We start from the raw sequence: 17,871 nt of genomic DNA, 5'->3' as shown, positions 1-17,871 counted from the left end.
AAGAAAACAAATAACCTTGTCACTCTTCCCTCCCATCATTCATTTTCCCACTTGTGTTAAAACCATTTAGTATCTTACCTTTAATTGGCATTATATATACATATATCAGTTAAAGAACCAAACAATATAGTACATCGAAACATGAGATCTCTTAAATGTGTTGTCCTTGGAGATGGTGCGGTGGGTAAAACTTCATTACTAATTTCATATACCACAAATACTTTTCCTACTGAATATGTACCTACTGTCTTCGATAATTATTCTGTCACTATATCTGTAGACCCCGCATCTACGCTTACACATTTAAAAGATGGGACAAGTCAAGAAGTGCCGTCCTTTATTAACGAGCAAAAATCTTCTACAGATAAACTACATTTATTTAAATTAAATTTGTGGGATACCGCTGGTCAGGAAGAATATGATAAATTAAGACCTTTATCATATCCACAAACAGATATCTTTCTTTTATGTTTTTCAGTTAATGAGTTTACCAGTTTTAAAAACATAAATGATAAATGGTTCCCAGAACTAAGACAACATGCAAATATTAAGAATAATTCATTGTTCAAACAATTCAATAAATACCCTATTTTGCTAATCGGTACAAAATCAGATTTAAGAGAAGAAATAGATGATGAAAACTGTGTCCCCGTAGAACAAATTAATAACTTCGTAGATGAACATAATTTGTTAGGTTATGTCGAATGTTCTGCAAAATATCAAACAGGAGTGGCGGAAATCTTCCAAACCGCAGTCCAGAAGTTAGTCTATGAATATGACCCTACCTATAGAAAACAAATGAATGCAGAAGTAAACGACACAGCTGCCAAACAATCAGAGGAGAAAATCATGCATAATAAGACAACGTCTGAAATTGAGATAGGACCAACACAACCATCTTCTGATATTTCTACAAAACAAAGTGCATCAATCAAACCATCTGCTGTAGAGAGCAACTTCAAACGGACTAAAAGCACCACTGACACTACTAATCAAGCTCTAAAAAGCAAAAACAAAAAGAATAATATCACTTTATCCTTCAAATCAAACTCTGCTAAAAAAAGAGGGAAGAAATCATTTTGCGTCATAATGTAATAATATTTAATGGATTTGGAAAAGTAATGCATTTTAACAAAAAAAAAAAAAGATTCATTTAAGAATAATTTTTATTCTTATATTAAATGAGATTTTATGAATAACAAAGGACTGGTAGCCTAGGATAACATTTATAGGAGCTATGTAATGCTAAATATGTCATACTATATATATGTATATGTATGTTTTTGTGCATATGGATATCAAAGGGTCCAAAAAAAAAAGTTAGTTTAGAGAAAATGTAGCATATAAAAGATATCCAATAACTGTTCGCAGATTTCATTTCTTTCCCTCCTTATTTATTTTATTGGATCTGGATGCACTCTTTTGTTTTCTTTTAATCGCCATGATCTTCTCAAGAGCGTATATATCTCTTTCAGTATTATCAAATAGTTGCTTTTGTAATTCATCATCAGAAAATTCCTTTCTTGCAAAATTGACTAAACTACAACCAGTTACATATTTGGCTTTTGTGTCCTTCAAATTGCTTGCCTCTAATTCTGGTGTATTCAAAGCATAAAGAATACTTTGGGCACCCCTATTACCACTTTTTATAAACAACCAAAGAAATGGATAAAGAAGAATACAGTACAATCCAATTAGTAATAAGACAGAGCCATTACTTATAAGACGACGGAGACTGGGTGATCTCATAGTACCCGGCTGAACCAGTATCACCTTGACATTTTTGCCTGATACTTCCACATCTTTCTCTTTTGTCTTTCTTTGTAATAATCTCCTTTGTAATTCTAACATGCTAAGACTCATTTGTAATTTACTACTTGCAAAAAATTTCAAAGCACTTTTATACTTAACGTTTTGCCATAAGGGATCTTCTACATTAATATCCCCTAAGGCTTGTAGCCAACATGTAGTAACAATAATCCGTACATCTCTATCTGGTGGTTGTGCTTTAAAACTTGGTTGTAAAAGATTTAAAAGATGGAAAATACCAACATTATTAACAGCCATTTGCAACTCTAATCCATCCATTGATGATTTTCTTACAGGTGAAGAATATCTTGGAATTCCCCATGGTTCCATATCTCCGGACATCACGATAACACCGTCTAATCTTCTTGGTGGAGAATTATCCAACCATTTAGTAGCAAACTTTCTTATCTCATATAAATCACTTAAATCACATTGTTCCATATATAGCAATTCATTACCTGTTCTTTCCCTTAAATCTTCTATCCATTCTGTAGACCATTCATCTAGCTTACGGGTTAAAATTATCAACTGTGCACCCAAACGGGCCATTTCATAGACGACTGAAGTCCCCATGCATTGTGATGTTGCCCCTGTCACAATGTAAACTTTACCGTGTAAATTACGTTCCCAAGTATTGGTTACACCACGAAACCACCATTTGATCCCAGCCACCGCTAAAACATACGGTGTAATATATTTGATTTCTTTATAGTATGGAATTTTATCTGTACCTTCAAGTATAGCTGTTCCAATAATATTTAATGGCATTTTATAAAAGAACTAATGTATATGAACTATTTCTATTAAAAGATAAATGGTGTAAAATTTAATATCAAATATGATAACTTTGACTATAGCAGTTAGAGAGGTAAGGAGAAGGAATATGATATACTTCTATTCATGAACAATTAGGTTTTGTTGAAATTGAAATCAGTCAAAATTTTCATTAGAATATCATGATGTGTCTATTCATAATCTTTTATTGATTCATTTCCAATCTCATTTTTCAATCTTATTTTTCAATTTATTCAAATTGGAAAATGACAAGTGTCAGAAAATTGCAACAATTTTTTTGTAATTAATTTTTTTTTAAAAAGAGATAGATCATTTAATGGGGAAAGCAATATTTAAACAAACAAACAAACAAATAAACTACAAAGAACTTTCTAATACAAATGATCAACTTTTTATTACAAAGAAAGCTTTACAAACTAATAACATATAAAACTAATAATAATTTTAATATAATAAATATAGCATTAGATGCTAGTTTTTACAATTTTATATTGGATACGGTATTGAAAACAAATTCAAACAAAGAATATAGTTGTTAAATTATGTAAAGGGATATTTATGCTGTAATCATCTATTACACATATTTTGAAAAGCTTTAAAACAACCTATAACCCTTCTGTTTTGTTTTTCTTTTGTTTAAAAAAATTCTCTAAATAAACTACTTCTCTTGTATTTCCCAAAGCAATACTTTGTAGATGTTGCCATATTTACTAAGTTATTGAAATAAAACTATATATTCATTTAAAAGTGTGATCATATTATTTATTTTTTCATCATTAACATTATCACAATTTGGGTGTACTGAATTACTATTATCCCTTATATTTTCATTAAATTAGAAATAACCATCTTCTTCATATATTTTCTTGTTCTTTTTTCCAACCTTCATTGTAGTTTGTGATATTTTACGCTTATTCTAAAAATAACATATCTCTCACTAATTTATCATCACGATGTCTGATTTTCAAATTTTTTGTAATTTATTGTCTTATTGAGTAAGTATGCGGTACAAGTTCTTCTCTCTAAGGCATAAACAATAACATTTTAGCTTTCTTTAATGCTCCAAGTGTGGGTAGATTACAACTTACAAGAGATTTATAAAGAATAAATAGAGAGGAATTATTTTTTCTCTTCAATTGACAAAATTTTGGGTAAATATAATAAAAGCTAAGCAAAAGTATTGTGAATTGTTATAAATTAATTTTCATTGGTTTTTTTTTCCTTCTTATAAATATCAACTTCATAATCTTATGTATGTATAAAAAGAAATAAAAAGGCATTCACTACTAGATAATCCCATTTTTCATTGGCCCATAATATATATATATTATGGGACCCACAATACTTAAATGGCTAAAAAGGAAAATCTGAATTTAGTTAATATCAATGTTTACTCAAAAAAATGGCATTAAACTTCCGAGTTTTGACTTCTAAATTAAAAAAGAAACTCCAAAAAATCATATAGAGTATTAAAAGACTCAAAATCACAAGGTTAGATTTTTCAATGTTTATGATTTGATATCTTCGTTTACTTCAAAACAAGATCCACTATCATTTAAATACAAACCAAACATAGAAAAATATGATAAAGACATAAAATCACCACATCTAGAATCCAAAAAAACTTTTGAATTTCCAGTACAACAAATACACCATTAAATACAACCATTTTCTTACTATTTTTCTTTCTTTCTCGAAGTAATATAGTTTATTTTTAAATTGTTCTCACAATGTTTTTTTAAATTTTACTATATATTTTAAGAAAGCTTTCAGAAAGACCCAAATACGAGAAATGTGCAATTGAAAATAAAGGCAAAAGAAAAAAACCATTAGTCTTCTATCATTAGGTACGAACTTTCAAAGTAGATAAAGAATCATTGCCAATTTTCTGGCTCCTTTTGGGTTGTGAAAAATGATTTCATACTTATTTTTTGGAGAACGGAAAAAAAAAAGAAAGAAAAAAATTTTCCTTTTTAACAGATTTTTGAGATTTGCGATGAGGCCGAAACGAAAAAAACAAAAAAAGATGAATAACTTATATTGAAGAAGATTCCATATAATATTCTCTGAAATAACTGATGCTAATATGATTGCTTGTAGTTTACAAGACTGAGGAAAAGAAAACGCAGCGAGAAGTCTGATATCAAAAAAAAAATATCAGCTTTTTTAAATATATTTGGTATCGAACAAATTACTATCTTGAAAAGGAAACTTGACAATATAGTTAAAAAAAAAAATAAAAATTGAAACAAGGTATGGACGAGCAATTAATCTTCACTACACATACAACAGGTTCTATTGCCAATATTCACTCTTTTGAACAAAACAGTTTAAGACAATGTAGTGTGAATTCCAAACATAGTGGTGTTATTGTGGGGACTCGTTATTTGTTTATTGCACAGGCCAAAAAGGCATTAATTAATGTTTATAATATATCTGGTGGCCATAAGAGAGAATCCGTGGAACAAAGATTACCTATCCCTGAGGCAGTTAATTGTTTAGAAGTAGTCGATAACAACACTTTACATGGTTCTTCCGGAAACGTAAGTCATAAGTTAGCACCCTTCAATTTGCCATATTTATTACTAGCATCTACCGAATCTGGGAGATTATATATCTGGGAATTAAATTCTGGGTTACTATTAAATGTGAAACCTATGGCCCATTATCAAAGAATCACCAAGATCCAATCAATTCTAAATGGGAAATATGTCATTACTAGTGGTAAAGATTCTCGTGTTATAATATGGCAAACTAGTGATTTAATTACAATGGAAGATGCAAAACCAATATCAATTATTCATGATCATACTTTGCCTGTCACTGATTTCCAAGTGAGTAATGCAACGGGTGAGAATTTGATTACATCTGGTATCAAATTATTTACTACCTCAGAAGATGGTACAATTAGATGCTATAGTTTAGAAGTAGACCCAAGTATTGGGATAGGTAAAAAAATAAACAATGGATCTTCCATTTCTATGACTTCTGCATATGATCAGATGATAACCCCTACTTTGCTGGCCACTTTCACATTTTCCCATGGTATAGAGACCCTTTCACTAGATCCAGCAGACAGAGTATGTTATTTTGGTACAAAAGTGGGTTGTTTTGCATTGTCGTTATACTACCAATTAAATAGGAATCAAATAATAAATCTTTTACAAGCTTGTAATAAAGGGAAACTATATTCATTAACTGATTCAACAACGGTAACTGATACCCATAAAATCGAAGATGAAAAAAATTCTTTATATAATATGGGTCAATTGGTTATAACCAAATTATTGGATTGTGACGTTAGTGCTCTAAAGATCAATATGGATGGTACCATATTGTTGGTGGGCGATAAATTAGGTAAAGTATTTGTTACAGAGATACATTCTAGACAAATTTTGAAGACTTTACAACCTCTGAGTACATCACACGATGCACATGGAAACGTCACTAATATAATAACATATTGCTATACTACAGATTCTAGAGATAAATTGGATATTGCAGGTTCTACAAATAATAGCAACGGTAATAATACTAATAATGGTCATCATCACAATAATAGTAACTCAATTCAGAAGATTCCAAATTTACAAAGATCTATATACGACAAGAGCCAGTTAGATGATTACCATGATGTATGGTATCAAATTGGAGAAGAAATAAATGAAAGACAAGACTACATTATCAACCCATTATCTGATTTGAGGGGATATATGACTAAATTATCTGAACAAGAAACAATTTTTGCTACTTCAAATGGTAATAATAATAATACTAGTATGACTATAAATACTGATGTTGGTAAAAACAAGGAGACAAGTACTGACCAAGTCTCGCAATTAAAAGAACAAATTAAGACCTTGACTGATGCATATGTTGAATTAAGACAACTTCATGAGAAATTGTACGAAGATCACCAACAACTATTAAATCAACACAGCAAATAGAGTATATTATGAAATACATATACATACATATATAAATATAGAGTCGAATAAGATAGTTATGTATTATTTAATTTTTTTTTATTTGTCATTTGGATTATCATATTATGTCATATTTTCATATGCTACGTCAACAAAACGAAAGAAATGGAAGATTGAAAAAGAAAAAAAAATAAAAAAATAAAAAAATTCAATAAGATAAGATAAGATAAGATAAGGAAATTATAGTGGAAGTGAAGGATACAAAATTAAAATCTAAATGAAGGAAGACTGACAAAACACTATTAGAGTATCAATCTCAATCTTCTGAACTAATTATAACAAATATAAGTACTAGGAGCCAAATAATCGGACATAAAAATTTATATATGTATATATGTACATCTATATCTATATCTATATATATATTTCGACATATGTATATGCTAGGACTTGTGTATGGTACAGTTACACTTATATTTTGTCTAACACACCAACTTGAATATATAAATGTTAGGACCTCGAATTGCGTGTTACCCATATTATTCTCATAGTCATTATTTTTATCTAATATTCTCTTATTTTATTATTATCTTATCTACAAATATTAATTTAAACATGCCAATTGTCATTGTTGATAATACATACAATCATACCTACATATATAGTATTATCTTCACTTGACAAACTATCTTTTGATTGTGAATAATCTCTGCAATATATTCCTAATTGTTTCACATTTCGTCTCAATTCATTTTATCATTCCCTTACTCTGTTTATTATTCACTTGTTCTTTTTTTTTTCCCTTTTGAATTTTTTGCTCAATCCGATAAGGGAAGAAAATTAAATGCCAAAAAAAGTGTTGACTAATAATCACTTGAGCTAACATTACTTTGATAAAAAAGAGAAACAAGGACAGGAAAAAAGAATCTATAAAATTATTTTCTGCTCTCATTTAAAACAAAGTCTTTACAATTGTTAATTTTGAATATACATATTTATCTTTCAAAACTTAACTCCTCCATATCATTTAGCTATCCATTCAGACAGCTATGTCTTCTTTAACTAGATTACTCAAGGAGAAACAAGGTGAGCCATCAAATATAGTCTCCACGGATAATAATAATGATAATAACAGCAACAATAATTTAAAAACTGGTTATAAATATGTATCTAAGGATGACCCAATCTTACATACTACTTCAAGAACTTTAGATATTTCACATGGTATCAGAAAAACAAATGTTCCTACAACTAGTGTTACTATGGTGAGCCAATTAGTCTTAGAAAATGAACAGGAAGACAAGAGTAAAGACTCACACAATGACATCAACAGTGACTTACAAAGATTGAGTATTGGCGAGTTTAATAGAGATATGGATTCAACTGTTATTACCACAAAGACGCTAGGTAAGCCCTCTTTTTCCAATGAACCTACAATGGACCATGAGGTTAAACCTAATAGTCATCTAATAAATAATTTACACCACCATCCGAGTATTTTAAAACATTCCAGAAATGATCCTCAGATTTCTCAAAGTTTTTTAACTGCAAATTTTGCCCATACTGCATCCTTTGTTGGTACTAATAGCTCCTTAAAAGATAGATTTGGTTCCTTCATTGATAATTCTTATAACACAAGTTCTTCTCTTAGAAGAAACAGTTTTAAAAATTCATGTAGTAACTTGAACCAGTCAAGACCCATCCCTTCACTATCTTCAAGTATTCCATATTCTGTACCTAATTCTAATAAAGACACACATTCTAATGGCACAAATAGTAATGCATCTTCATATACTTCGTCTTTTTTAGAATCATTTGCTGCCAATTTGCCCAATAATGTTTCTGCCATTGATTCAAATATTATAACTTCACCAAAAGTAGATACTGTTGAACCAAGATTTATTATATCAAAACAAAAATTTCAAAGAGCAGTAATGGATAATAATAACAATACTAACACTCAAAGCTATGATAGTAGTTATAATAACAATCATCATCATAATAATCCTGGTACTGTTTCCCGTTCAAGTTCCTTTTCTTCATCCTTAGGTAATTTATTTTTCTCTTCTAAAAACAATCATAACCATAACCATACTACTCATTCAACTAGTCATCTATCTCAAACACATGTTTTACAAACATCAGCGTCAAACTATTCATCATCTTCATCATCTACCTCTACTGCATCTATAAATGTATCCACTAAAAACGCTACTACAAACATAGCTACGACAAATCCAAACAATGTTGCCACTACAGCTACAACCAATGCAACAGCTATACCTAAACCATCCCGTGCTAAACATAGTAATATTTATTCGACATCAAGACAACCGGCAAATTCATCATATACAGAAAATTTATATGGGTCTCCAAATTCTATTCATGAAAATATTCTAAATAATCATAATAATACTTATAATACCAACATTCCAAATCAAAGTACGGTTAAATCACATCGTTCTTCCTCAATGGCAAACTTTCGCGGCTTTTTTAAAAAAAATAACTCTACTTCAATGAATAGTCCTCCAACATCAACCTCTCATCTAAATCCCACAAATAATCATATGAATGTGAATACTGGTATTATACATAATAGTAATAATAATACCTCTTCAATAAATTTTACACCTGGATCATTTGGCTCCAGTTATTCTAATGATACTATTTATTCTACCACACATGATACAAGTTTACCATTCTCTAAAAGGTATATTAGTACTGGGGAAGATTTAGGTGCAGGTGCAGGCGGTTCTGTAAAACTTGTAAAAAGAGTATCAGATAATAGAATCTTTGCAGTGAAAGAATTTAGAAATAAATTAGAGAATGAATCTAAACGTGATTACGTTAAAAAAATAACATCTGAGTATTGTATTGGTACCACTTTACATCATCCAAATATCATTGAAACCATTGAAATTGTTTATGAAAACAATCGAATTTTACAAGTCATGGAATATTGTGAATATGATTTATTTGCGATTGTCATGAGTAATAAAATGTCATATGAAGAAATTTGCTGTTGTTTTAAGCAAATCTTAACTGGAGTACAGTACTTACATAGTATTGGTTTAGCACACCGTGATTTGAAATTGGATAATTGCGTTATTAACAGTAAAGGTATTATTAAACTAATTGATTTTGGTGCTGCTGTAGTATTTTCATATCCTTTCTCTAAAACCCTAGTAGAAGCAAGTGGGATTGTAGGGAGTGACCCATATTTAGCACCAGAGGTCTGTGTCTTTGCTAAATATGATCCACGTCCTGTTGACATATGGTCCGCAGCAATTATATTTTGTTGTATGATTCTAAAGAAATTCCCATGGAAAATTCCTAAATTAAGAGACAATTCATTTAAATTATTCTGTTCCGGCAGAAATTGTGATTCATTGAGTGCTTTAATGATAAGAACTCCGGAACCTCCATCGTATGACACTTTAGATCATTCAAGTTATGAGGGCTACAGTACTACTGGTAACAATGGTGCACAAACACATTCTGCACATAATGCAGCAGACCCAAGCAATCCTAATATTGGTCCACAAAGGTTGCTTCATTCCTTACCTGAAGAAGCTCAACATATTATTGGTAGGATGGTAGATTTGGCGCCAGCTTGTAGAAGTAACATAGAAGAAATCATGGATGATCCATGGATTAAGAGTATTGAAATGTGTCATGTTGTAGAAGACAGGTTTGATTTCAAAGTTGTCTCTGCTGAAGATCATACACATACGCAGGTAGATCAAAGTGAAGCCCATATAGCTGGCTTAGAAAAGAAAAAGAAAGAGAAACAAAGACACAATGAGCAAGCAGATTCAGAAGAATAATTGTTTACTGACTACTTATTTTCTTAATTAAATATAGAGCTACGATAGTGAACATACCTGATATTAAATAAGTAAATACTCTCATCATAACTTCAACAATAGATTTTGTTTTACTTTCAGACACTTTTTGTCGTATCACACATTCTTTCCCTACTTATTTACTCCTGTTCTTATGCATTGTTACTATTGCCTTTATTGCTGCTGCTAGGACGATAGAGAATAGACTGTAACATTATAAGTAAAGGTTCCTACATTCCCATCTCTTCCATAAAAATTCTCCATTAATACATTGAAATATTTCTATCGTCCCTGCAACATTTTTTTCATCCTTTATTTATACATATATATACATACATAATTTTTCTATACCAACTTAAATAAGGAAAAAGAAGATTTTGAAAAATCTAAAAAAGAAAAAATTCAAATGACATGATAACTATTTAGTTTTCAAAAGAAAAGATGAGTATTTTTTTTTGAGGTTTTGCATTATAGCAGTCAAATAACAAGCTCAGGTGACATTCCACTAACTAGTAATACTGCATTAGAACTCATAATGTCACAACAGGCCAAAAATTCTCTTATCAAATTAATTGTTGCTGCAGGGCAGGCCGCCCCAACTCCTCCTGTGGGCCCTGCATTAGGTTCCAAAGGTATCAAAGCCATTGATTTTTGTAAAGAATTCAACGCCAAAACAGCCATGTATAAACCAGGTATCCCAATACCTGTATTAATTACAGTAAAGCCAGATAGAACATACACTTTTGAATTAAAATCACCGCCAACTGGGTTTCTTCTATTAAGAGCATTAGGCAAAGAAAAAGGTGCCAATCAACCGAATATAAACAAAAAGGAGGGTACAATAGGTGAATTATCATTAAAGCATGTTTATGAAATTGCGTTAATTAAAAAAACTGATGAGAGACATGCTCTTCTTAGGATGGAAGGTATTGTTAAATCAATTATTGGTGTGGCCAAGAGCATGGGAATTAAAGTAGTACCATAAAAAGGAAAAAAGATACTATTTGTAGCTTCTCTTAAAATGGTATTTAGAAATTATACTTATTCACTCTGATCAAATATAAATATTCAAATCTGTAAATAATCCAGCTATGTAAGATTTAAGTTATCCACGAATTCAAGATCCTTTTTTGTTACTTTGTGATTTGTCTATTCTCTTAACTATATATTTAATGTATGATATTTCTATTATATATATATATATATATCTAAATGCGTATGTGATGCTTATATCTATATTATTTATTTAAAAGAAACAATAAACAAAATAAGTATGCTTATTTGTTTAACTTACGTTTTTTATTTTTCTTCCACTTCTTACGGCCTTTGTTATTATTAGCTAAGGACAATATGTTTGAATTCATATTAGTAGAATTTTTGTTATTATTTTGACCTCTGAATTTATCAGTATTGCCATTCTTATTATTTTTACTTTTAATGTACGGTAAACCAGCAATTTTCTCTTTTGGTAAGGTATCTTTTAATTTTATACTCTTGGGCGTTAATCTGGTATAAATCAAGTAGTATGCATTTGGCTCTCTCAAAACATCTCTTTCAGTGATTTTGTTAATGTATTCATCGTCATATGTGGCCCATGAACCATCTGGTTGCTTACAGTGAGTAATATAATGACCAGACGACAAGGAACGACCTTCATGTACTACGACACTTATTAATTGATATTTGAGAGGCAATTGCTTTTTACCAGCAGGAATAGATTCTTTGTCACAATATTCTGTTAAATCTAAAAACATTGGATACGAAACTGCCTGTTTCATCTTAGATGATGATGTACCATTAAATCTGAACTTTTTCAAATGCACTAATAAAGTTTCTGGTGCCCGAAGAATAGAGTTACGTTTAACAGCATTTGTAGTTCTATGACACTTTTCACAAACATATCCCTTTTGTTCATTATCGACTTTGATCAACTCTGGACTAAAAAAATCTCTAATTGATTTTTCAATAGAAAACTTTCTACTTATGCTTGGTTGCGATTGATTAGTATTATCTGTATGTTTTCTAATGTCTATGTCCTTATCATTACCTGAAATTGAACCAGAAACATTTTCATCTTTTATATCATTAGATTTATCATTTACTAAATTCGTCTTACTATCTACTAGAGAAACTATGGAATCATCATTTATAGAAGTGTTTGATGATGTATTTTCATTTATACCACTCTTTTTCCCCTTCAAATGTAATGAAAGATCATAAAATGGCTGTTCAGTCTTAGATATACCACCACAAGACTTACATGTAACTAATTGCTTTAGCAAACCTCCAAAAATATCATAAACAACAGATTCTGTCATTTTATGGCCCTTAGGAACCGAATCTTCCTGTAATCTTGACATCAGAGACATGAAATATTCATGAGAATCTTCTTGTTGCCATTCACTCATCATACAATTGATATCCTCTAATCTATTAATCAATTTATTTGGATTAATGTATGAAGACAATTTTTTCTTCAATTTGTCATTAGGAAACCACATTTTTTTACTTGTCTCAGCCAAGGTCATTGTAACTGAAGTGGGTTTAATGATGTCGACATACTTCCCACGTAATACATCCCATAAATAATGCTGAACAGAAGGGATATGTAACATAGCCTGAACTGCAGCATTTGTATAACATGTTACTCCATGATTCAGTAATCCGCGGGGTTTTAAGGCAGACATTTCAGCACCCCAATTTTTGATTATTTTAGATGGCAATATAGAACCTTCATCAGCAATATTCTCATTAAATTGGTAAAAACCTTCCAATTCAGCATTTGATTTAGCCACCTCCTCTCTTTTATTAAATGGCAATTTATGTTTTAAATCTTCATCATCCTGTTTCATATTCTCGAAAGTAATATTTTCATTATATTTCTGTATAGCAGCGTCACATGGGTTATTCTCTTTTCTCTTTTCTTTTTCAATTTCATAGACAATGGATTCTTCCAAAAAACCAATTCTTTCAGACTCCAATACTTTATCATTTCTATTTATTTTCTCGTTCTTGTCCTCCTGTTTCTCCTCTTCTACTTCTTCATTATTGCTATCATCACTATCATTTCCATTACTGTCTTCATCATCTTCACTAATATTACTATTTACACCTTTCCCCACTGTGGTTTCCTTTCTAATTATTTCAAGTGCTTCTCCTACATCTTCCCCAACATCTTCTTCCATCATATTATTGTGTTGTGTGTGGGACATAGGCTTATCGATTGAATCATTTGATGACATAGAATCCGAATCTGAAAAATCATCGGAATCTGTTTCCTCATCTTGATAATCCATATCATCCTCATCGCTTTCTTCTATTTCTTTATCCTCATTATTCTTTTCCATATTTAACTGATTTGCGTCTTTTTTAATGACAACTTCACTGAAGTTATTAGAATCAGGTTCACAATTCTGGACATTATTCCCCGCGTTATCATTGTTATCATCTAAATTATTGTCATAATCATCTTGAGTCAAAGACAATTTCTTTCCTGCTCTTTTCTTATTAGTCTTTTTATCTGATTTATTATACATAGCTAATGCCTCTGCCATAGATTTAGGTTTTACAATCTTTTCAGATTCTTTGACAACATTATTTTCTGAATGGACCTTAATATTATCGGCTTTTTGATCCACGTTATTATTTTCGATCCCGTTAGACTTCCCTTTACCGATTACTATATATGAAGTATTCTTAATAGTTTCAGAACTTACACCACTTCCTTTATTTGTATCAGTATCATTTGCTACTTGAATAAATTGTAACGGGTTCATCAATATCCTATCGACTAACGGCTTAATATTATCATTAGTTGTCATTCTAGAAAAGTGAATAGAAAAGAAAAAAGAAAAAAAGAAAAAAAAGATCTTTATATTTTTTTTTGCTTTCCTATTCGAATGATATGATTGATACTTTTGGTAGCTTTACTTAATTCTTATTTATTTACTGTATTATAAATTATATATTGAAAAACTATATATACTAAGCACAAACTCTTACTCAATGAAACTACTTACGATGTACTATTAATTGGCTATATCTCTGAATTCCGTGTCACATTCGTAGTTCTTCAACTCTATTTTACTGGGTTTTTCGTTCGATCATCTCTTCAATTTTTTTTTTCTTTTTTTCCTTTTTCTTAAGAAAAAAATTTTTTTTTTTAACTTTTCTTATTTAGAAAATTTTGTGGTTTCTTTTCTTTTCTTTTCTTTTTTCTTTGTGCCTTCGAATTTTCTTGTCATCATTTTTGTGTTTGTTATTATTTTTCCATTTTAGGAAAATTCCTGCAGAAAGTTTCTTCTCTTTTCTTTTTTATGCGTTTGGAAAAAGAAAATAAAATAAAATAAAAAATTCGAAAATTCCTTGTTGATTTGCATTTTCCGCGGGGGTTCAATTTTCCTTGTTTACTGAATCCGCAAGGCGAATATGGAGAAGCTTGTGCAACATGTAAATATAATAAACAATAATATACCCCCAGCACTGCTATTACAACTGCAATGGAGCGTGATTGAGCTTCTTAATTTAGTCCCAGGACGTATAATGAAGATTGTAGTTTCGTAGTGGCTGTTGCATCAATGGTGCAATTTCTATCAAAACTACTCGAAATGGCAATACAACCATTATCTGAATTGATCCAGTTTGGGTTCTGTGTTATAATATTTATTCTGGCTCCATTTGTCGAACTGTGTAGATTGTCAATTGATATTGCATGAAAACCATAGTTGTCTTTCACTTGTTCCCTATTGGTTATACCACCCGACTCAACCAATGCTTTATCCCATACTAATAATATATTTTGACTAGAGCCTAACATCAACCCTTGGCCTTCCACCATCGAAGCTAGTATCTTCTGATATCCAATTTTAAAGGGTAATTTCAATTCATTAATAGACTTACTTTCCATATTTCTCATATCAAATATTTGAATTTTATCACTTTTCCTCAAAAAAATATACAAATAATGACCATTATCACTACGAATCATTTGATATATTCCATTTCCTAAGTTTTGTGGTAGCCGGTACTTAGCTTCATATATATTTTTCGAATATCCTTTTGCACATCTGGTATCTAATCGGCCAAATTCATTCTTATAACTTGCCCATAATACAACTTTATTATCTATCATATAGTTATTCGACCTCTCTTCAAAACATGATATTATCGATCTATTACTATTTCTTCTACTTACTGAATACTCGCAGATCGGCAAACTTCTATTAAAATCATATATTTTGATTATATTATTAAGCCCACCTGTATAAAATCTGTCGTATTGATGTGGATATATCTTAATAGAAAATGGGGACTCAAATTTTTCATTCATTGGATTCACTATATTATAGCTATATCTGACATTTGAATGTCTCTTAGATAACAAACTTATATTTTCATACTCTTCTTCCTCATCCTGTATATTCAAATCATACATTTGAATTGGCATATCTCTTGAACTTAATAAAACAAAATTGTAATCCTTATCATACATAGAATTTAATGGATGTATCTCACTACAAACAATAGATTTATTTTTGAATCCTCTTGTAAATGGAGTCAACAAACTAAGATCTGATCTGTTCTCATTTCCTATTGAATCATCTGTGTTTTCTTCTGGTATCAAATATTGTCTTATCCCAGTATCATTGCTTATTGTGATGATTGAAGTTCCATCATGAGACCATTTCATATCTTGGATTGCCACGGGCTTATTTATTAAATCTTCATGATCTCTGTACAGTGATTGAGCTAACTTTGGCCATTTATAATCTGGATAAATAGTCTGTAAATTTACTCTTTGCACTTCTTCCCTTCTCCAAACCTCAGAAACATTATATCCATACAATGTTGACTTGGTAGAGTGGACAACCTTAAAATTAAAATTGTAAACATTCATACATTGAGATCAAGTAACTAACACTAATTTTTATTTTTACACCCTTAAGTTTCTTAAATGGCTAGTTCACGGAACTTCCAGTATAATATTAGGCAATGTTCTGAAACTGTAATCGTCTTATCAGGATACCTAACAAATAAATGTTACTTTTCAAACCCAAAAAAAAAATAAAAAGTACAAGTTCATCTATCTATTAAGTCAAACTTATTCTTACAGCACACACACGTACATAGACCATACATATTACATAATAAAAAGTATGTCTCTATCTATTTACATACATACACACATACATACATACATGTATATATATTCAATAATATTCAATATATATACATAAAATTATCCATAATTACAAATACTTCAGCACATATATTTGACATAGAAGTAAAATAATAATACAAATTGTCCACAAAAGATTACATTTTGAGAATCTAAATGTAATAAATTTATTCCATTTAGGTAATGGTTGATTCATTGATGTAACATCCTTTTCTTCGTACCCTTTTAACATTAAAATTATTAAGTCTAGTTTATTAGCATTTTTTTGTATTTCTTCTTGTAATTTTAATATTGATATTTCATTAATATCTGACCCATTTACTAAGTGACCCACTTCTCCGTGACGGTCTTTTTGATCTTCCCTTGTCACCTTTGTTTCAATTGTTGAGATATCATTAGAAGGCTCATTCAATCTTGATGGCATATCATCCTTATTGACAAAAATAGAATGTTGTATTTTTTTAGGAGATTGGATGGAGTCATTTTTATTTATATTCTCTCGTTCCCTAAGCTTCAGTTGTTTTAATCTATCTTCTACTTTAGCTTTATCCCTTATTAAAAGATCTCTCCACCTATTTGTTACAATATGCTGTTTTTCTTCTAATCTATCTAGAGTCAAAAGCTTAGGAGACGATTTTCTATCTAAGCCATGATGAGACTTTTCAGATAAAATGGCTTGCTTTCTAATTGGAGCTACATATTTAACGGATGGACGTGTATTCAGTATAGTGTTTGATGCCTTAGTAATAGCCTTACTTCCATCTTTATTTAAATAAGGAAGAGGTACAGGTGTTCCTAGCTGTTTTCTCAATTCACTAATGCTCCGTTTTTGTTTGAATTTTGTTGAGGCATTAATATCATTATAGATTTTTGTACTATTTATATTTTTATTTCCGCCAATATAACCTGGTACGCTATCATGATTTAAAAGATTTCTTTTCAAAGTATCTGGTGATTCAAATACTGGCGAAATATCGTTATCTGAATCTATCTCTCTTTGTTTCTGAACTTCTAATAGAGGATTGTGTTGAATAGTATCTCCAAAATTTAAATACCTTGGTTTAATTGTTATATCATTATCAAATTCACCACTACTTTTATCCTTACTTGTGTTTTTATTTAAATCCTTCTCCATGACCACTGTAGTGGAACTATTTGATGTAATTGTGGGATCTGTATTAACATTGCTTATCAAATTAGATATTTTAGAACTTGTCTGAGAAGACGAATTATTGCTCTGATAGGAATTATTTCTGAACTTCAAGGATGATTCCATCAAAATGAAAACAAATCACAATCAAAACCAAAAAAAAAGTAG

General features: G+C 30.3%; 8 protein-coding genes across 8 annotated transcripts; 4 read left to right on the top strand and 4 right to left on the bottom strand.

Moving 5' to 3' along the window:
* Nucleotides 1-141: 141 nt before the first annotated feature.
* On the top strand, nt 142-1,095 carry RHO5 (Rho family GTPase RHO5; the record flags this gene model as incomplete). Its single annotated transcript, XM_064859823.1, has 1 exon — nt 142-1,095. One exon carries the CDS (start codon nt 142-144, stop codon nt 1,093-1,095), a length of 954 nt encoding a protein of 317 aa, XP_064713196.1.
* A 279-nt stretch (nt 1,096-1,374) lies between these two features.
* PBR1 (putative oxidoreductase) lies at nt 1,375-2,577 on the bottom strand (the record flags this gene model as incomplete). The annotated part of the gene is made up of 1 exon (XM_064859822.1): nt 1,375-2,577. The coding sequence occupies one exon, from the start codon at nt 2,575-2,577 to the stop codon at nt 1,375-1,377; it is 1,203 nt and encodes a 400-aa protein (XP_064713195.1).
* A 2,282-nt stretch (nt 2,578-4,859) lies between these two features.
* On the top strand, nt 4,860-6,551 carry IPI3 (chromatin-binding/pre-rRNA-processing protein IPI3; the record flags this gene model as incomplete). The annotated part of the gene is made up of 1 exon (XM_064859821.1): nt 4,860-6,551. One exon carries the CDS (start codon nt 4,860-4,862, stop codon nt 6,549-6,551), a length of 1,692 nt encoding a protein of 563 aa, XP_064713194.1.
* A 1,028-nt stretch (nt 6,552-7,579) lies between these two features.
* Nucleotides 7,580-10,357, top strand: NPR1 (serine/threonine protein kinase NPR1; the record flags this gene model as incomplete). The annotated part of the gene is made up of 1 exon (XM_064859820.1): nt 7,580-10,357. The coding sequence occupies one exon, from the start codon at nt 7,580-7,582 to the stop codon at nt 10,355-10,357; it is 2,778 nt and encodes a 925-aa protein (XP_064713193.1).
* Nucleotides 10,358-10,910: 553 nt separating this feature from the next.
* MRPL19 (mitochondrial 54S ribosomal protein uL11m MRPL19) lies at nt 10,911-11,360 on the top strand (the record flags this gene model as incomplete). Its single annotated transcript, XM_064859819.1, has 1 exon — nt 10,911-11,360. The coding sequence occupies one exon, from the start codon at nt 10,911-10,913 to the stop codon at nt 11,358-11,360; it is 450 nt and encodes a 149-aa protein (XP_064713192.1).
* Nucleotides 11,361-11,652: 292 nt separating this feature from the next.
* Nucleotides 11,653-14,196, bottom strand: UBP10 (ubiquitin-specific protease UBP10; the record flags this gene model as incomplete). Its single annotated transcript, XM_064859818.1, has 1 exon — nt 11,653-14,196. The coding sequence occupies one exon, from the start codon at nt 14,194-14,196 to the stop codon at nt 11,653-11,655; it is 2,544 nt and encodes an 847-aa protein (XP_064713191.1).
* A 698-nt stretch (nt 14,197-14,894) lies between these two features.
* Nucleotides 14,895-16,271, bottom strand: SWT21 (Swt21p; the record flags this gene model as incomplete). Its single annotated transcript, XM_064859817.1, has 1 exon — nt 14,895-16,271. One exon carries the CDS (start codon nt 16,269-16,271, stop codon nt 14,895-14,897), a length of 1,377 nt encoding a protein of 458 aa, XP_064713190.1.
* Nucleotides 16,272-16,623: 352 nt separating this feature from the next.
* Nucleotides 16,624-17,829, bottom strand: KAR1 (Kar1p; the record flags this gene model as incomplete). The annotated part of the gene is made up of 1 exon (XM_064859816.1): nt 16,624-17,829. The coding sequence occupies one exon, from the start codon at nt 17,827-17,829 to the stop codon at nt 16,624-16,626; it is 1,206 nt and encodes a 401-aa protein (XP_064713189.1).
* Between the last annotated feature and the right edge of the window lie 42 nt (nt 17,830-17,871).

The sequence above is a fragment of the Arxiozyma heterogenica genome (assembly GCF_036370985.1).
Source record: "Arxiozyma heterogenica strain weizmannii chromosome Unknown scaffold_27, whole genome shotgun sequence".
NCBI lineage: Eukaryota > Fungi > Ascomycota > Saccharomycetes > Saccharomycetales > Saccharomycetaceae > Arxiozyma > Arxiozyma heterogenica.
Note: the sequence above shows the minus strand (reverse complement) of the source record. Positions and strands in the feature narration are given on the sequence as shown.